This window comes from Culicoides brevitarsis, chromosome 2, assembly GCF_036172545.1.
Source record: "Culicoides brevitarsis isolate CSIRO-B50_1 chromosome 2, AGI_CSIRO_Cbre_v1, whole genome shotgun sequence".
NCBI classification, from domain to species: domain Eukaryota; kingdom Metazoa; phylum Arthropoda; class Insecta; order Diptera; family Ceratopogonidae; genus Culicoides; species Culicoides brevitarsis.
Window position 1 is genome coordinate 17,794,369 of NC_087086.1, and position 20,135 is coordinate 17,814,503.

General features: G+C 29.2%; 4 protein-coding genes across 4 annotated transcripts; 1 reads left to right on the top strand and 3 right to left on the bottom strand.

Annotated features, from left to right (window-relative positions):
* The first annotated feature begins 332 nt into the window (after window positions 1-332).
* LOC134828689 (serine protease easter-like) lies at window positions 333-2,370 on the top strand. The gene is made up of 3 exons (XM_063841673.1): window positions 333-1,081; window positions 1,143-1,633; window positions 2,138-2,370. The coding sequence occupies exons 1-3, from the start codon at window positions 582-584 to the stop codon at window positions 2,299-2,301; spliced, it is 1,155 nt and encodes a 384-aa protein (XP_063697743.1). The 5' UTR covers window positions 333-581; the 3' UTR covers window positions 2,302-2,370.
* Window positions 2,361-3,829, bottom strand: LOC134828688 (serine protease grass-like). Its single transcript, XM_063841672.1, has one exon. It carries the CDS (start codon window positions 3,749-3,751, stop codon window positions 2,591-2,593), a length of 1,161 nt encoding a protein of 386 aa, XP_063697742.1. The 5' UTR covers window positions 3,752-3,829; the 3' UTR covers window positions 2,361-2,590.
* Window positions 3,830-9,756: 5,927 nt separating this feature from the next.
* Window positions 9,757-11,881, bottom strand: LOC134828683 (bis(5'-adenosyl)-triphosphatase ENPP4-like). Its single transcript, XM_063841665.1, has 2 exons — window positions 11,106-11,881; window positions 9,757-11,050 (listed from the first exon to the last, which is right to left on the bottom strand). The coding sequence occupies exons 1-2, from the start codon at window positions 11,612-11,614 to the stop codon at window positions 10,102-10,104; spliced, it is 1,458 nt and encodes a 485-aa protein (XP_063697735.1). The 5' UTR covers window positions 11,615-11,881; the 3' UTR covers window positions 9,757-10,101.
* Window positions 11,882-15,421: 3,540 nt separating this feature from the next.
* LOC134828642 (myoneurin-like) lies at window positions 15,422-17,578 on the bottom strand. Its single transcript, XM_063841623.1, has 3 exons — window positions 17,480-17,578; window positions 16,318-17,434; window positions 15,422-15,648 (listed from the first exon to the last, which is right to left on the bottom strand). The coding sequence occupies exons 1-3, from the start codon at window positions 17,576-17,578 to the stop codon at window positions 15,422-15,424; spliced, it is 1,443 nt and encodes a 480-aa protein (XP_063697693.1).
* Window positions 17,579-20,135: the final 2,557 nt, after the last annotated feature.

Sequence of the window (20,135 nt, forward strand, 5' to 3'; positions counted from 1 at the left end):
TATTTCATTCTGTTTTGATATTTTTTTTGCTTCTCTTTTGTTCATGATTCAGTCAAAAGGCAGTTGAGAGACAAACTTGATGATAGCAAGACATAAAAATAGTTTTTTGCTTGGGAATTCCCTCACTTTTGATTAAAAACTTGTGATGCATTTCAATTAAGTTTTTTTTTTGCGTTCAAGAATAACATTAAAATATTTTTAATTAAAATATATTTTTCGTAAAGAAAAGAAAAAGTGAATTTTGTGAACAAGAATTTCATAAAAAAAAATGTTTTTGCAAAAAATTTATTGATCAGCCCTTGAAAAAAAAAACGCCGAGAAGCAAAACAAACAACTTCTTCTGCTGTTATTTATAATAAAATCCTCGGACTTTGTATGTGTTGACAGAATATTTGTGTGAACGAGAATACGATAACGCGATGAACTGCTGAAGCAATAGTAGATGACCCGGTATTGTATAAATTTCCACACGCATACGCGAGAGACAATCAGTCGTTGTCGAGAAATCATAAAAACAAGACAGAAACTTGAAATTTTTATTTGTCGTGCGGTTATGATTCTTTGATTTCCGTAAATTTGCCATGGAAAAAATGACTTTTTCAATAATTTTTGTTGTAATTTTCTTGCAATTTGCGACAAATGTCGCGAGTCAGTCGAACGGCGATTGCATGACGCCTTTTAATGAACGCGGAACATGCATCGAAATTCGCGAGTGTTCGACAATTTGGAATATTGTGACATCGGCACCGCGTCCCCTGGCTGACAGAGTGCTAAAATTTCTGCAAGACAGCGTTTGTGACGATCCTGCCTTACGAAAAGTTTGTTGCCGATATCAAGACGTTTCGACGAGCGGACAAGTTCCAGCGTTGGTAGCAACAAATCCGGCAGTTTCAGACGACGACATCGTGAATCATCCGAAAAAATCGTTGCTGGATTTGAAAACTTGTGGTCCGATATCATCAGATCGGATTGCTTTTGGAAATAAAACAAGATTGTTTGAGTTTCCGTGGATGGCGTTGTTGCAATACACGACAGCAGGTGAAAAGGATTTCAAATGTGGCGGAAGTTTAATTAATCGAAGGTGAGAATTACTTTAAAAATCAAAGAAAGTTCTTTAAAAAATATTTTTTTTTAATTTTTAGATACGTTCTCACTGCTGCTCATTGCATCACAAATCTTCGTCGCGGCACAAGACTTGTCTCGGTTCGTTTGGGTGAATATGACGTCGACAAAAATGTCGATTGTGAAGTCGAAAATGGCGAGGAAACTTGTGCGCCGCCTGTTCAGGACATTCCCATCGAACGAATTATTCCGCATCCGGGCTTCAATCAACCGCGATGGGCAAATGACATTGCTCTGCTTCGTTTGGCTTCGGAACCAGACTTTAGCGATTTCGCCGTTGCGCCAATTTGTCTTCCAGTGACGCAACAACTCATGACGTTGCCATTGAAAACGTTAACTGTGACGGGCTGGGGCACGACAGAAACGCTTCGACGATCAAATGTCTTGCTGAAAGCTCATTTGCCATTTGTCAAGTCGGATGTTTGTGAAAAACAGTTGAAAATTAAATTGACGCCAGGGCAATTTTGTGCTGGAGGAGATGGATTAGTTGATTCCTGTGGAGGAGATTCAGGTAAATATAAAATCTCTAAATTAAATTTAACTGTTTAAGTTTTTAAATTTTATCAAACAAAAAATTCTAAGTACGAATTTGGGTAAAAACTACTTGAAAAAATTTTTTAAAAATTTATTTAAATTTTTTTTTTCAATTTTGTGAAAAAAAAAAATTAAAAAAATTAAATCACAAAAAAATAAAATAAAATAATTAATTAAATAAATTAATTATAATTATTTAAATATTTAGTTTATTTTTTTTTAATAAAATTTTTATTTTAATTTTAATTTATTTTATTATTTTAATTTTTTTATTTTATTTTATAATTTATTAAAAAAAAAATAAATAAATAACTTTTTAAAAAAAAAATGTTAAACCCAAGTTTGTATAGAAATAATTAATTTCGAAAACTAAAATTTAAAAACCTTGTATTTGAAAATTTAGCCAAAACCGCTAAGAATTTCACAAAAATCAATTTTTGAATTAAATTTTAATACAAAACATTAAAATTTTAAATTTCAGGAGGTCCATTACAATATCCAGCAACCCTTGCGGGCACGAAATACGTTCAATTCGGAGTAACGAGCTTCGGCACAAGCGGCTGCGGAGAGAACGAAGGTGTACCGGGAGTGTATGCCAACGTTCGTCACTACATGAAATGGATTTTAGATAACCTACAACCGTAAATGGCAATTTTTTTTTGTTTATTTTTTTTTATTAAAATATATGATAAGAATTTTTTATTTATAAGTCGAAAAAAAAAAGTTTTTTTTTGTAATTCGTTGTAAATATTTTTTTTTATATTTTTTTTCTACAATAATTTCTGTAATTCTATTTTTTACACTTAAATGATAGGGGAAATCCAAGTACATCTCGTAATTGTTTGACCTTTAACTCAACAACGACTCATTATCACATCATCACACAATATTTACTCATTTTGAGTAATCTCTCGTTTCAAAACAGGAAATTTCCCTACGAGATGTTGTCCAATACCCACGTAAGAAAGTGTCTTAAATTCGTGTAGACTCCGGGATATGTTCCGCTATTGCCACAGGAATTCGGTCCGAAGCTAATGATGCCATATTGCACGATCCGCACATCGTTATTGAAGTTTGCGGCAACTTGAATGGGGCCTCCAGAGTCTCCGGAGCAAGTATCGACGTTATTTCCTACGCCTACAGCACATAAATGAGCTTCTGTTATTTGAACTCGTTTACTTAATCGACTAATGGCTTCTTGACATCGATCATGAGGATGCAACGAAACTTTTGCTTTCAACAAAACATCGGATTTTCTGCCTTGTTCTGTGGCTCCCCATCCCGTTACGACAAACGACTGCGGGTTACTTCGTAAAAGTTGCTGCGTAATTGGAAGACAAATCGTTTTCACCGCGAAATCTGAAGTATCGGCACTATATTGAAGTCGAACCAAAGCAATATCGTTTAAATACCGATTTTTATCGTAGTCTGGATGGATAAGCGTTGAACGAATGGGAATTTCTTGCACGGGCGGCGCACAAACGCTATCCCGAGCATTTGATTGACAATCTTGCTGTGTACTTGTGTCATATTCGCCCAATCGGACAGTTGTCAAGCGACTTTGATGTCCATCTCGGATGCAATGGGCAGCAGTAAGGACTGTTTTTGACGTTATTAGTGTTCCACCGCATCGATATTCGACGTCGCCAAAGGTGTTTTCGTATCCCAAGAGGGCACTCCATGGAAATTCGAAGAGAGACGTTTGATTTCCATTCGAAATTCGATCGCCCGTTGCACTTCCACAATTCACCAGATCCAAAAGTCGTAAATTTCGATGATTCGAGATGCCGTTAGAGCCTGTATTTCGATTAACGCTCGGCTGTGGGTTCACTGGTTCGTTTCCTTCGATGTCCTGCGGGCGACAACAAATGCTTTGATCCTGCGGATTACCACATTGGCTATTTCTGATGTATTCTGTGAGGCGTTCCGGTAAGGGACGAGGTGCTTCCAGAATTAATTTCCAGATTGTTTTGCATTTTCTCACGCTGACACATTGCCCGGACTCTTTGTAGTACGTGTAACAACTGCTGCCCGTGATTTGAGCGTCGAACGTCGAAAAACTCGCAAAAAGCAGAAAAGAAATTAGAAATCGCATCGTTTTTCGAATTTCTTTACACAAAAAACGACAAAAATAATAATAAAATTCTAATGGAACTGAAACCAGTTATCACGACAAATGTTTGCGAGAGACTGGTTTCACATTCCACGAACGCTGTCGATGGAGATAACGAACTTTTTATTATTTTTTATTACTTTTATAGATGTGTGTTGCAGCACAAATCTCTCGAATTATTCAAATAAGTATTGCGGAAATTCCAATTCTTCCAAGATTTACATCGAACGTTAGTCACTTACAATCATTTCTCAAAAGAAGATGTTCTTTGCTCGATTCTCGTAACAACTACAAAAAAGAATATTTGCATAAAATGTTACATCGCACAGTAGTAATGTTGTTGCTGTTATCGCAATTAACTGCATCATCGCTAATTAATTACGAGTGTCGTACGTCAGACGGTCAAGCGGGATTGTGTTTACATTTCAATCGTTGTGAGACGCATCGCAGACTTGTTTTTAAGCCGTATCGCAGTTTTGACGAGGTTGCGTTCTTGAAACAGAACGAATGTGTGCATCCAAATGCAGCAACGCAATATTACAAAGTCGACTTTTATTATTGTTGTTCGCGTGATGATTGGACTGAGGATACGGTTTTTCAGTTTTCGTTGAGGCAAATCGGTAAAAAGTGAATTGAGCTTTTAATTTCTAAATATTAAATAAAAAAATTAATAAAATTTAATAAAAATAATGATTAAATAAAAAATAAATTTGTAAAATAATTAATAAATAAAAAATCAAAAAAATTATTAAAATTATCAAAAAAAATAATTAAATAAATAAAAAAATAATTTAAAAAATAAAATTATTATCTAATAATTTAAAATAAAAATATAATATTTAGTTTAAATTTAAAAATTTTTACCAAGTACTGTAAGGAAAAAATGTTTAAAAAAATTTTAATAAAAAAACATTTGTTTTAAAAAAATAAAAATTTTGTTTAATTATATGGTCAACAATAATAATTTTTTTTTATTAAATTCAAAACAAAAAAAAAGATAAAAATTAAAAACCTAAAATTTAAAATAATAAATAATAAAATAATTTAAAATAAAATAAAAAAAAACAAATTATTAAAATTAAAAAAAATTGTTCATTTTTAACCTAAACTTTTAATAATTTTACAATTTAAAATTTTGTTGAAAAAAATTTTTATTGATCACAAAAAAATATGTAAATAAAATCAAATTTTCTGACTTCTTGTTTAAAAATTTAAAATTATTCACAAAACATAAAAAATTTGTCGAAATTGGTTAAAAAAAATGTCAAAAATATAAAAAATTCTAAATTTTTCATAAAATTTTAAAAATTTTCTTTATTTTTTTTACATTTAAAAATTTCCAAAACGAAACAAAGTGCAAAATTAAGTAAAGTGCCTTTTGTAACAGGATTTATGCCGAATGCTCATGTAAGACTATTAAAACTAATTTGGATCATGACGAAACAAAAGACAAAAAATACTTCATTCATCGTGAAATGTGCTTCTGAATGCACTTCAAAACCGAAAAGAAAAAGAGGTAAAAAGGTTTTCGAGACAAAAAGAGAATTAGAGTAACGCTGTAGCGCAGGTACATGAGTGGTCAATCCTCTTTTTCAAGTAAGGAACAAACAACAACTTAAAAAAGTGCAATTTTAGATCATTAATGGGAGATATGATGAGTTAATTGAATAAGAAGACAAGAAAATTACCTTTTTGCTAGAGAGAGAGAGAGTGTCGATGAGATGCACAGATAAATGGATAAGGACCTTAAGTTAAATGAGATTTGTAGAGCAAATGTGTGGCTTTGGCTTACAAATTTGTCCTTTTAAATGGATTTTCTTAATGAACGTAACGGACTGCACTTAATCCGTTCTTTGGAAATAATTTACGCCATTCTGAAAAAATACTTTGAATAAAGTGATGGAAATGTGACACCTTCGATCCCTTCCGTACAATTTAGTGACATTAGGTGAACAAATAAAGACACACACGCGAGTATTAAATATCAATCAAATCACATGTCGTCATTTTAGTTTAATTCGTGTGATGGAGGGATTTTTATTTTTAACCGGATAAAAAATAAATCATGAAATTGTAAATACATTAATTCTCCGCCTATGTTTGTCTATGTTTATAAAAATGCATTTTTCATTGAAAAAAATCGTTTGAAATGTCTGTCAGTTTGTTTTAATATTTAAAAATAAGTTGAGATTTGAAAATAAAAAAAAATTATTAAAAACTTTAAATTAAATTAATAAATTTTTATAGTACCTAGTTTAATGATTCTTAATATTTAATATTTTATTAATTATTTAAAAATTATTATTTAAAAAATTAATAAAAATTTATTTAAGATAAAAAAAATTTAAAATAAAATAAAATAAAAATAAAAATTAAAAATTTAATTTTTGTAAAAAATTTATTAATTTTCAATTTTTAAAATTGTAAATTAAATTAAAATACTTTTAATAAGTAAATTAAAATTTAAATAAATTGTTTGAATAAATTTTTGCAAATTTTGATGAATTTCCGGAAAATATTTATAAAAGTAATTATTAATTTTTGAAAAAAATAATGAAAATATTTTTTTAAAAAATAAATTTAGTAAATTTTTCAACATTTTCAACACAGCAAAAATTTTTTTTCTTAAATTTAAGGTGACTAATAATTTACATATAATTTAATTTAATAATTTTTATGATTTTTTTTTTCGAAAATACACAAAAATTTTCTAAAGAAAATTAATATTGGTCCATACTAAAAGATGAAATTTTTATAAAAACTTAAACAAAAGTTTCTTTCGTAAATAAACTTCATTAAATATTTAAAAAATATTTCTAATGCGTTTATAAGTTTTTAAAAAATATTCAAATTAAATAAAAAAAAACTTAAATTTAGTTTAATTAATTTTTTTTCAATTTTTCTTTCAATAAACATTTTTAAGTCAAACTTTACTTTAAATATAAATGCGATTACATATTTTTCTCTTTTGACGAGTCAACAATTCTTCATTTTGTTTAAATTTCTTTGTTACTATTAAAAAAGGGAGACATCATTGACGAACGAGTTTTTAGGTGGGAGTAATAAGTAACTTGTACAAATATGACAACAATAACTTATGTCTGTGTTTTCAATGTAAGTCGGAATAACAATTAATGATTAATTAAGTGAGCAAACAACGACATGTCAGTTTTATTAAAACATTCAACTAAGTTGGTGGTCCTTTGAGATTTTCTTCTTGTTTAATGGTCAATTCAAGATTTCCATCAACCGACATCTTTTTTAATAAGTAATTTATACACGCTTCTGGTTGTTTGTTTGACCCATTGTTCCGATTTGTTATGGATAAATTGTATGCCAAGACACTGCATTATTAAACTCTCCTTAAAAACTTTCATCTTTTGTTGGTCAGTCATTGTTCTCCATTTTTTTTTTGTTGTAAAATTTCTTCCTTGTTAATTTCACGGCAAATTTTCTCAAAATAATAATTCTGCAATAAAGAGAAGGATTTATTAAATTTTCATGGATTAATACAATAGAATTGGTTCCTTGATTCGATTGTTCGCATTACCTCTTCGATATATTTCCATTTCCGCCATGCATTAAATATCGCCGAGCTCCGATGCAGGAAAAGTTTTGCATGCAGCTCGAAGCGATTTTTCGGTTAAACTTTTCCTGTTTGCTCGTTTCATTGAATTCTTGTGTTTTAACGTGATTTCGTCATGTACTGAGAAGTAACGTAGGATGAACGGATTTATTACCTACGGGTTTAGTTTACTAATATTTTTATAAAACTCACTGAAAAAAATACGAAAATCGATTGATTTATTAACATCTTAGGAGATTTGATTATTCAGTTGGAAACGAAACTTTTTTTCCGTGCATAACTATAGAAAAGGATGAAAAAATGTTGGAAAGAAGGAGAAAGCAAGATGATTGGAGGATAATCTAAAAACGGTACTAAGCTCATGTTTTTGTCGTTTCTGGCACCACATACACAAAAAAATATAATGTCGTCGGATTAATTTCTCCTGATGACAAATCCGTTTTGATCCCTGTGTTGCCGTGCATAAAATGTCGTCGTCGTTGGTAGTACAAAAAACTTTTAATGCCAGACAGTGAAAATAAACATTATAGCAGATGTTTTACTGCATTAAAATATTAGGATTTATTGGTTTATGAACTGAACTGTGCTCTGCTGGTATTTTAATGAAGTCCTTGGCAACATCTTGAAGGCAACTCGAGCTAATTTTATTGTAATTTCTTTTGTTCCCATGCCATGTAGATTGACAAATTTGTGTCCTTTTTAAACAAATTGCCGAGCGGAACGAAGATTTTAAAGCAAATAATTCAATTTCATCATCATCCAATATTGACACAAATTTTGCTGTACCTTGAGGTGTTCCTGATTTTGACAAATAATGCGTTTTGTTTTGTTGTTAGTCATTGATGACAGAATAAATATTGGGTTGGAGCGAGTCTTTAGGGCGATTGATTGTCTTCGTCCGTTGTTGGCTACGTAGAGAGATGAGCGAGGAAGACGCAGGGTAGAATTAAAAATCAATTTGAAATAAAAAACCAAAGCAAATATTTGGATGAGATGATGAAGAGAAAGACAAACGGGATGAAAAAAGGGAATAAACTGGTATGTTTGGAATGTTAATTGATTAAATTAAATAACAATGAAAAAAAATGTTACAACATCTTAAGAATATTTTTTGCTTACTGCCTGTAACGTTTTCAGAACTTATTAATTTATCAGGTTTCTTTTTAAAAATTGAGGCACGACTTGTTATGAATGAAAAACGAGAAATATTTATAGAAATAGCTACAAAAAGTTCTAAAGAATTATTTTACAAAGAAATTCTAAGTATGTGGGCTTAAGAACAAAATAAACAGTCCGTTCAAGAAAAGCGTGAATAAAAATATATTTTTTCTTCAGTTGGCGTAATAAAAATTCTCATAATCGAAATGAAAATTACATAAATAGACGTCTCAGGTGAGACCTTATAAAAATGTGAAGAATATTATGAAACATTTAAAACGTTTTTTTATTGCATGATTTATTTTAAAATAATAAAAAAGAATAAATTTTTAATTAAATTAAAAAAAAAAAACTTCAATAATTTTAAAAAATTAAATTAAATAGTAATTATAAAAATATATGATATTTTAAATATATTCAATTTTAAAATAAATATTAAATATATATTTACAAAATATTATAATATAATTTAATTAAAATTTAATTAAATTTAATTAAAATTTAAAATATATTAAATTTTTAATTAAATAATATCCAATTGCTTAAAAATATGTTAAGCTAGAATTTAAAAAATATATTTTTTGAGAAAAAAAATTTTTTTTAGATACTTATTTAATCTTACAAAATATTATTTTTTTTTAATTCTTGAAAGTTTTGAATTTTTTATAAAATTTATAATATTTTTAATACTTACGGGGCAAGTTAAAGGTTTAAAAACTAAAATTAATAAAAAAAAAGAAAAATTATTATATTTAGGTATATTTCAAAAACTGAAGATTTTTTTTGTAGAAAAATAGAACATTTTTTTTTGTTAAATATATATTTTTATTAGAAATATTCATTCGATTTTTAAATAATATTTTTACAGTAAATTTTCATTAAATATTAATTCAATTTTAATAGGAAAGGTTTATTGTATTAAAAATAATTTAAATTATTTTTTATAAATAAATAATTTTACAGATTATTTAATGAAAAAAAGAAAATAATAGGATCAATTAATCTTAACTTTTGAAATCTTAATTTTTAATACAAAATACAGAAATATTTTCATCTAAATTTATGGTGCATCAGAAAAAATTGTTTTTGATTTGATATTATTTCGATCGCTACCAATGAAGTAATTTTAGTCATATTTGAGCAAAAAGAGATTTTGTCGTTATTTTTCGATTATTTGAGTTTTAAATATAAAATGTAATAATTTACTATTATTTTTATAAAATTTTGCTATTAACCTACGTGTTGTTGTCTTCTTTTTATTATATTGAGGTTTGTACTTCAATTATTAATTTTTATTATCAATTTTCTGTCTTGGGGATTAGAAATGATATTGATTGTGCTTCCTAAATATTTTTTGTTTATCATAAATTGAGTACGGTTTAATATTTATTTAAATTAATATCACCATAATTTTTTGTCAATTTTTTTTTACATTAGAGAATTAATTGGGCAAGATTGCTTTGAATTTTTAATTGACTTAAATCCTGACGTGTACTTTCGTCATTCAAGAGTTAATAAAACTAACTTTTGTCTCACTCACTTGATTCGTCGTGTTGCTGGTACCTGCTCGAGTACCATCAGCTTGATGTCATGCCTCACTATCGAATTTTTCCGATCCAATGCCAATTTCCAGCAGTTTTTGCTCTTCCATGTGCTCGGGTTCGTCATAGATGAATTCCGGTACCATTTGTGCCTCGCGTCTCCTTCGAACGACAACTAATACTGCAAAAGCGGCTGCTACCAAGCAAAATGACACACAAATGCCAGCAATAGCAATTAAGAAGCCTGAAATCGCTGCATTTTGGTTGCCGTTGTTCAAAACATCGAGAATGTTGTCGCGATTTCCACTGATTTCGGGTGGTTTTATCTTTAGGATTTCGCAAAAGAGATGAAACAAGTCGACTGTGTCAAAGGGAGCGACAACATGAGACTTTTTAATAGCTGGACCCCAAGCTAAAAACAAGGAATTCATTTCACGGAAGGAATTATCGTAACCGTGAATGCCAAAAGTTGTCTCGTTGGTCACTGTTAAGTTGTATGTCTTCTGATAGTACTCGACAGCTGGCGTCATGTCATGTTTAAAGGCAAATCCGGGCTCCGCAACTACCGTTATAGGACCAGATCGTCGCTCATTGCGATAATTCCAACGTTCCGGTAAGTCAGAATTGCGATAAACCTTAAAAGTGTAATTTTCCAGCTTTGAAGCGTTCAAAAGACGATTATAGATGTCATCAATACTCGCTGTTGTGGGACTAATTTGCAATACGGGCGAATTTCCGTAAATTTCCTCCTTGTGCGACGGAAGATATTTGGTAATATTGATAAAATTTGCAGGTTTTGTATCGATCATGCCGTGATCTGATAAAATTATGACGTTCATCTTCTCCCATAATTTCGCAGATTTCAGTTTTTCTTCCAAAAGTGACGTAAAATTGTCCAATTTTCGTAAAATTTCGTTTTGAGCATCATCTACGCCGTAAATGTGTCCATTGTGATCGGGTTCTTCGATGTAAAGCATCACAAGATTCGCTCCAGAGCTAAAAAAATAACAAAAATTACCAAAAATTCAAATAAAATAAGAAATTTTCTTACTTAAACCACTCCACAGATTTTTCAAGTCTCTCTTCCCATGGTCCCGGGTGCGTTACATTCATTTTTTCCGTATAACTACAATTAACATCTTTCAATCCGTAGCTGAAATCTGATCCAGGCCACATCATACAGCCACTTTTCCCATTTGACATTTCATTCCATGCCCAAATCGGTGCCACAAAGCGATTATATCCATACAAATCCGGTCCGTACGTTAATTTACCGAGTTCGAGGTCGTAGACTTCAGCAGCAAGCACTCCATGTTCCGCCGGATACAATCCCGTCGCGATGGAATGATGATTCGGGAACGTTTTTGTGGGGAATACATTTCGCAAGAACGGCGCTCGAGTTCCAGCTTCTTGCAGTTTCTTTAAATGTGGCGTCAAACCTCGTTCCAGATACTTTGGACTGAAGCCATCGAAAGAGATGACAAGCAGCAAAGGTCTTTCGTCACACAAAACGCTCAAAAATGACGAAAAAAGAAGAAAAATCAACGAATTTTGTGACATTCTCTTCGTGTTGTGGGAGTAAAAATTTGCAAATGCATTAATTGCGCATTTTTTTTCGGAGAAATCGTTACACTTGACGACGAAGTTATATTATGACGCAGCAAACTTTGATAAATTTTTATGTAGAAGAAATTCTTTCTCTTTGTGCATTTAAATATTGAAATTTTTGATGAATCATCAACGATTTTTCACGATTTTAAATTTTCCGATGTTAAAACTGTAAAGGTTAAAGTCCTGAAAATTGTTAATTAACAACAGCTGCACAGAAAGATTATCTGTTTAAAACTTCGTGAAGAGAGTCAAAATTTCGTAGATTATGAAAGTTGATTAAAATTGTAAACAAATGTCGCACATAGATGGGCTTGTTTTTTTTTGAAGAATTTTTTTCGGAAATTTTTCAAAATTTACTTTTTATAAATTTTCTGCTTTAAAACAAGCCAAAAATATTTTGAATTTAATAATTATATCTAAAAACTTAAAAAAAATAATTAATGAAATAATTAAATTAATAAAAAATTAATTAATTATTTTGATGAATTATTTTAATATTTATGCAAAAAGCTGCATTTTGATAAAAAAAAGATAGTTATTTTTAATAAAAGTTAATTAAAATAATTAAATAAATTTAATAAAGTTTTTTTTTTTTTGATTTAAAAAAATTGATACATTTTGATAAGTTTTAAAAAATGGCTTAAGTTATTAATTAGTTATTTTTAATAAAATTTAATTAAAATAATTAAATAATTTTAATAAAGTTTAAAAAAATGAAATTTTTAAAAATTAAAGTTAGAAAAATTGTAAAAATTAATAATTTATATAAAAAATGTAATAATTCTATTTAGAACATCAAAAAACTGAAAGAATATTGGTCAAAATTATTTTGAATCAATTATTTATGACGAAAAAAATACCAAATTTGACATAAAACTATAAATGTTCAATTATTTACAAATTATTTATGTTTCAAAAAAAAACAAGCCCGTATGAAAACTCGGGATATGAGAATAGGCCATAGAATAAAATTAATGAGCAAAATTCAAAAAAGGGAAATTTATTACCGTTAGTGACCCAGAAACACATTAAAACAACAAATAATATTTTTTTTTATATACCTTTTTGATTTATTTTTCTTGTTTTTTTTTTAACATTTTCTCTTATTCTGCATTTAATTATTTTATTTAAATAAATGTCACCATTATTTATTTTTTATTTAGGTATTTTTTGAATTTATTTAAATTTTTGCATGCAATATTTTTTTTTCTTCTTTTATATTTATTTAATTTTTACGACTAATTCTATATTTATTTATTTTATTTATATTTTTAAAGTGTTCATATTTTTTTTTTGTTTTTGCCAATTAATTATCATATATCATAAACAATAAAATAGACAACCAAACTTTGATAGTGAATAAATTTCTCTCTTTATTGCAATTAAAGTAACTATTTTTTTTTTTCCTGAATTTAACTAAATTTTCTAGAACATTTTTATTTATCATTAACTATTGAAATACTGCATTGTTCTCACTTGGTTTGTGTCATTATTATTTTTATTTTTTTTTTCTAAGCCCTAAATGTATGTTTTAATGAGAAAATTATAATTTTCCTTGACTAGATTTTTTTTATAATTTAATTATTATTTTTTTTTTTCTTATACGAAGGAAGGATCGGATCACATGACACTTCACATAGTACAATATATCAGTTTTTTGTTGTTCATATTTTTTCTCCTTATAATATTTTTTTTCTTTGTAACAGAGAGACACACAGATATAGTTTCTTAGATAGTTAGTGACAATTAGAGAAAGAGTGAGTGAGAGATTTTATAGTAGAAAAGGGATTTTTGTGCATTTCTTATTTTTTTTCTCAGTTTTTCTACATGTATAACAATAAAAGTGCATTAAACATTAAATATCTTGACATTATTTCGTTATTTATAGAACTTAAAGTGTTGTGGTTACGAATAAACTTAATTATAACAATTAATAGTGTCAATATTTTTACATGAATATTTATGTAGTAATAAAGAACAATTAACAAACATCCAACAAATAATTCCTGTATATTTTCCCGCATAATATTATTCTGCTTTGTAATTGACACACGCCCAACATAGAAACAAGCTCTTTATATTTAAAATTAGTCGGTAACTGAATTTTAATTAATTTTTTAAGAGCAAATAAAAAATTTAACTCTTCTACTGTTTTGCTCGTGTGCTCTAATTTTTGCGTTGTGTGTGTGTGTGTGTGTGATTTTTACTTAAACCAAATCTACTAACACTCTTAATTAATATTTCAAGAGGGAGGTAACTTTTCCTGGACAATTATTTCTATTTTTTTAATTTATAATAATTTAATAAAAATTCTACTAAAAATTAAAATTAAATTTTTCTACTTTTTTTGTGAACTAATTAGCTATTTTTTATTTTATTATTTTTTTTTTCATTTAAATTTATACCCGCTATTTTTCTACATTCCTAATGTTGTCTAAATGTTTTTAAAATTATTTTTCTTTTGTTTTAGGTTTTAGATAATATTACTTTTTGCCTACTCAAAAAATGTCACGCTTGAATCTTACACGTAATATTTATCTAAACAACAATATATTTGATATTTTTTCCTTTACATTACACTCTGTGTTCATTTTTTTATCGAGTTTTTTTTTTGCTTCAATCTATAAAAATCGTGCCGTGTCGTGTTCCTTTTTTTTGTTTGTCTCTAATGTTTATTATCATGTTTCTTTTATTTTATTGGAAAATTCAGTATTTATTGCTTTCATTTTCTTTATGATATTTTATTTTTTTTTTTTATCTTTGTTGTCTAATCGTTCGGTAGAATTTTCTTTATTATTAATTATTTTTTGAACTGAATTAAAAATTTAATAAAAAATATATAATTAATTATTAAATAAATAAAATTAAAATTTCTCATGAAATATTATAAATTCTTAATTTTCTTAATCATACGACATTTTCTGACTTTTCACGTTCTTTATAAATCTTTGCTTCACAGTATCTCACTTTTTTTCTTAGATTATTATTTTTTTTATTATATTTAATTTTATATATAGAAGATAGTTTTTTATTATGTATTTTTTTAGTATTGAATTAGAAATTTTTGTCTGTATTAATATTTATATTTTTTTTATCTATTTATTTATTTTTTTATTAATATAATAACAGCGAGAAATTCAATTATAAACACATTTTAAAGACTCTAACGTTAACCTCAACTTTTTTAAATAAATAATATTTTTATAGTTGTAAGACTTTTTCTTCTTTTATCTAATTTTTTTTTTATTTATTTATCTTTTCTTTAATTGTCAATAATTTTTAGTAGTTTTTTTTTTTTCAAAATGTCATTTAGCTCCTAAGCCTGATTTTTTTTAAATCTCAGTGTTTTCAGGCAACGAGCAGTTTTTAACACAGTGTTAGCATTTTTATGATGATAAAGATCCGATTTCAATTAATTTTTAATTATTATTACAATCAGTACAGTACACAGTATACAGGTACAAATATTTATTCAAAAAGTTATTTTCGACATTTGGGAATTTTTTTTAAAGATAATATTTTTTATTTTTTGGTGTGGTGCCTTAATAAGTCGCAATTTTGTTTTTTTTTTTAATTTTAATTATTAGAGATTATATTTTAAAGTGCGTGTAAATAGTATTTTTATTATTATTTTTTTGGTATCTTTGTTTTTGTTATAGAAAAATCAGAAAAAAATTACCTTTGAATTAAATTAACTTTTTTCATGCTCACAGTATTGGTAACGAGTTGTTGTTTTTGCTGTTGCGGCGATTGTTCCTAGAGTTGAAGTAGAAATAATACTGGGGCATTGTTTTGTCCATCTTGCTGGATTCCCGTATTGCCGCCATTTGAGGTACTTGCGCCATTATTTGTGCCGTTATTGGTGTTGTTTGTGCTTGGCACGACCTTTTCTTCGCCCACGTGAACGCGCGCGTGATATTCGAGCGTTGCCTTGTCCCAATAGTGTTTGCCACAGAATTCGCAAACGAATTTTCCCTGATTGCCTGTTGATGGATTTTTAGAAGAAATTAATATTTTTTTAAAGAAGTTAATATTTTAAACCTTTTAAATAAAAATGAACATTTTTTGGTCAATTTTTTTTAATAAATAAGTTAATTTTTAAAAAATGTGGTAAAAAATTTCTAAACTGAGAAAATTATAAAAAAAATTAAATAATTTTTCTTTTTTTTTCTTATAATTCAATATTAAATAAAAAAAAATAAAAAAATTGAAATAAATTTAGAAAAAAAAATCAAGTGAAATTAGAATAAAATTAAATTAATATAAAATTTAATTAAAAATAATATTTTTTTTTTATTTTATAAGTTAAAATTAAATTTAAATCAAAGTTAAAATTAAATTAAATCAATTAAACGAAATTCAGATAAAAAACTGAACAAAAATTTCGATATTTGAAATTTTACTCAAGTATTTAATTTTTTATTATGATTTTAAATGAAAAACTCAAAAATAACAATTTGTAAAAAAAATATTTTGAATATTAAGTTTTAAAAAATTACTTTGAAGAATTAAGTTAACTTGGTCATAATTGGGTTTTTTTTTTATTTTTTGTATTTTTAGATTCCGAAATGGAGCATCGCAAAAATTTTTAAGTTTCACTTGCTGTTATATTTAATCAACTATATAAAAAAATAAAGGAAAATTCAACTTACGATTATGACGCATCCGCGAATGACAAACCATGGAGGCTTTCGTCATGAAGGTCTTTGAGCAGATGTTGCAGAACCAATGACATCCGCCATGCAAGTCATTGTTGTTCTCATCATATGGCAGTTTGCAGATTTGACAGACGTAGTCTTTGGTGAAAATGGAGTGTTTCTGACTGATGTGCACCGACAACAGCATCTTGCGCGAAAAAGTATCCTTGCAGATGCGACATGTGTGCGTCTCATTCACTTGCTGCAAATGCTTCTTCATGTGATTCGCCAAATAGCGCTTTTCCAAGATGATCTTGCAAACGCCGCACATGAAAAGTTTCGTCTCGGATTGCGGTTGTTTCGTCTCATCTGCGACAGCGGGACCCTCATCGTCATTTTTCTTCTGAACAATCGTGGTGCTGGCATTCGATTCAATGACTTGCTTGATCGTTGCTGTTGTGGTGGGAGTGGCGGCGTTATTAGCGTTGTTCTGCGTTTGCGACTTGCTGCTGTTGTAAATGTAGTAAATCTGAGGTTGTGTTTGGGATGGCGGTGCCGATGCTAGCGAAGTTGAAGAAGAATTCGAAGTTGCAGAAGAAGAAGAAGAAGATTTGTCAGGTTCCGATGATGAATGGGCGGCTTCAGTAATTATTGTTTGTAAGGTAGCGGCTGTTGCGGAGGCATTTGCGTCGTCTGTCACAACGCCACTCGTTTCAACCTCGATATTGGTCTCGGGGAACATGGGTTCCGTATAGTCCTCGAGTATCTCGACGTACTCCGTTGTCGAACCCGTGTCATTGTCATTTATTAAGTTACTATTATTGCTGCCGTTGCCATCCAGGACCATTGTTTCGCAATCGTCATCGTCGCCGGGACTCGCAACGACAGTCGAAGTCTCGACTTGGATCTCAACTGTGTCACTTTCGGGCGAGGATGTGACCTCCATGGTGGCTTGATTGATTGTCGCATGATGATCTAGTTGCTGTTGTTGGCGATTTTGTGGTTGCTGCTGCTGGTGCTGCGTTTGCTGCGTTGCTGGCGTTGGCGAGGGCGGCGACAAAGACAACGAGGACGACGACAGTGCTCCTTGCAAGAAAGACGACGATGACTCGTCCATCGACTCGAATTTGTCCTTGACATCGAGGAAATGTCAGAGCATCGATGGCACGTCAAATACCTCGGAGCAAATGTTGCATTGCACTTGTTCGCTTGTGTGCAACTCCTTGATGTTCGACTCCTGATCCCAGATGCGAAAGGTGTCTAAATACGCGTCCATTTCCAGCTTGAACGGGTGTTCCTGGGAGACTTTTCTCCGCTCTTCTCTCACGACAAACAACAAACTTTTTGCACTTGCGACTGACACAAAGGGCGAGTCCTTTTTCCCTTCGTCGTAATTTCACACGAAAATTCACGTTTCCTGCGGAAGAAATCGAAAATTAACACAAAATTTCGACAAATTAAACCTCCTGGCACTCACTTATGCACTAAAGCGACGTCTTTCGCGTCGATTAATCACAAAATTTAATGGAAAATTTGAAAAATTCGCTGGAAAAAAGTTACGCCTTAGTCCTTAGATATTCTTTTTTGCTTGCCAATATGTATCGTGTACGACATAGAGTGAAAAAATTTGCAAGAGACGTCAAAAGGATATGCGACACATGTCGCTCATCGTAAAAAGGGATATTTTTAAGGCTTGTCTCAATAATTTGTTTAATTTAAATCAACGATCACAGCAACCATGGAAGTCGAATCTCGTCCAATTCATCGCTTTCTCTTGTGCCTGGAGTCAGTTTTTCTCGTTCTCGCATTCGCCATTGCATTTTTTCTCATTATCAAGATGGAGACGCCCGATACTTGTGAAAAAAATATAAAAAATTCAACAAATCTCGAACTTTTAGAAGGATGCTCTTCCGCGATGACCTAATAATTGCGTCATAAATTGCAACGCTATTAATAAAATGAAGCAAGTCATGACTTATTTATGGCCAGATGTTTCATTGTTAATGGAATTTTACTGATAAGCTTGGAAATTATGTCGCGACAGTATTAAGACGCCTCTTTGTGTACTACAATGACGCAAACTGTAGCTATTTGAAGCGAATTGAGGGGGTTTCCTCGCTTCCCTGTGACTTGTCATGTATTTTATTATCGATCGACGGAACAATTGTACCAGAAATTCCAATGGGTTGTTATCATTTTTACATGAAAATTTGATATTTATGTCAGAGATGAGGCCATAAAGGGGCTAAAATTTAAAAAAAATATCAGAAAAAAAATTTATTGGTGATAAATTTCAGTGAAAATCATAAAACTTACGTTAATATCGATCTTTCGAGAAATTCTCCTTGAACGTCAGATGAAGTTTAACCGGAAATCCATAAGTTAATTTCTCAGAAAAGTTCAGAAACGTTGTTGCAATTTACATTTTCTTTCCTCAATTTGATTGAATTAGTTAAGATTTTGACGTTGAACAAGAAAGATCTAAAGCTAAAATTTTTTAAAATTTTTTTTAAAATAATTTTTGAGCCCTTTCATGCATCAAGCCTTATTTTAAGCCATTTTATCACATTTTTTTATGAATTTAGATAAGATAAGATAACAAAAATATTCATTTTGAATATAAATGTTGTTTCATATTGATTTACTTTAAACAGTAAATTAACGTGAGTGAGTCAAACATCATAAAAAATTTTTTGACTTAAAAAAATTAACCACAGAAAAAAAAGCGCTAAAAGAAATTCACGAAGAAATTAAGAAAAATTTATAAAAAATGAAAATCTCAACGATAGCCTGGGGATTTCTCTTCCTCCTAACATTCACCTCAACAATTGCCGCCCGAATAGTTTTCCATAAATCAGTTCGTTCCGCAGTCCACAGTGCAAACATCATCGATGTGCCGCTAAATTGCCCGCCAGGATTTGTTGTGGACCATACGAGGCGTTGTCGGAGGGCGTGGACGTAACTTTAATTGCAAAAAAACGCAGAAAAAAATAACCCTCGAACTAATTTATTGTTGTAGACTATTAAGATAAGGCCGCATTTTACGATATGATTGCGAAATTTAGGTGTTTTATTTATTTATTGATGTGTCTGTGTGAACTAAATTAAGTTAAAATAATAAAAAGTGAAGCTAATTTTATATAAAAATTGTTTATTTCTTGAAAATTTATTCATTTGAAGTTTAAAGAGAGGTCTTGAAGTTGTGAATTTATTTTATAGAGATCTCCTAAAATGAAGATAAAATCGTTTTTGATGATTTGTATTTTAATTTTCATCACATCTGTGACGTGCAAGAGAGTAATTTTCGATAAAGAAGTCGGAAAGAAGATAAACGAAAGGAAGTCGAACATCTATGAGTCAAATATCATAAATATAGATTTAAATTGCCCGCCAGGATTTGTCATAGCTCATACAGGACGCTGTCGAATGGAAGCTGATGCAGTTAAAAATTAATGAAAATTATTTTTTTTTTATTTAAAATAAATAATAAAATAAAATTTAATTAAAAATGTTTATTTATTTTTTTTTTTGTAAAAATTAAATTAATTTATTTAAATTATTTTAATTTAAATTTTTAATTTATTTTTTTAAATTAATTTAAAATTAAATTAATCAATAATTAATTTATTTAAAAATATAGACTAAAAATTAGAAAATATCAGTTCAAAAATTAACCGTTTAAAATTTGAAATTCGCTTTCTTGCTAATTCAAGTCTATTCGAACCCTAATTATCTCTAAAAATTCATAAAACTTCTAAAATTCATACCTTTCAGAATCAAGGTTAATATTTTTTTATGAGAAATAAATCTTTAAATACTCAAATGTAATTAAC

Bases quoted from the DNA above. Each gene is read 5' to 3' on its own strand.
- LOC134828689 (XM_063841673.1), top strand. From the start codon at position 582: ATGGAAAAAATGACTTTTTCAATAATTTTTGTTGTAATTTTCTTGCAA. The intron at 1,082-1,142 runs GTGAGAATTACT...TTTAATTTTTAG, and splicing joins GGAAGTTTAATTAATCGAAG to ATACGTTCTCACTGCTGCTC. The intron at 1,634-2,137 runs GTAAATATAAAA...TTTAAATTTCAG, and splicing joins TTCCTGTGGAGGAGATTCAG to GAGGTCCATTACAATATCCA.
- LOC134828688 (XM_063841672.1), bottom strand. From the start codon at position 3,751: ATGCGATTTCTAATTTCTTTTCTGCTTTTTGCGAGTTTTTCGACGTTC.
- LOC134828683 (XM_063841665.1), bottom strand. From the start codon at position 11,614: ATGTCACAAAATTCGTTGATTTTTCTTCTTTTTTCGTCATTTTTGAGC. The intron at 11,051-11,105 runs GTAAGAAAATTT...TTATTTTTTTAG, and splicing joins AAATCTGTGGAGTGGTTTAA to CTCTGGAGCGAATCTTGTGA.
- LOC134828642 (XM_063841623.1), bottom strand. From the start codon at position 17,578: ATGGACGCGTATTTAGACACCTTTCGCATCTGGGATCAGGAGTCGAAC. The intron at 17,435-17,479 runs GTATTTGACGTG...CTCGATGTCAAG, and splicing joins AATGCAACATTTGCTCCGAG to GACAAATTCGAGTCGATGGA. The intron at 15,649-16,317 runs GTAAGTTGAATT...ATCCATCAACAG, and splicing joins TTCGCGGATGCGTCATAATC to GCAATCAGGGAAAATTCGTT.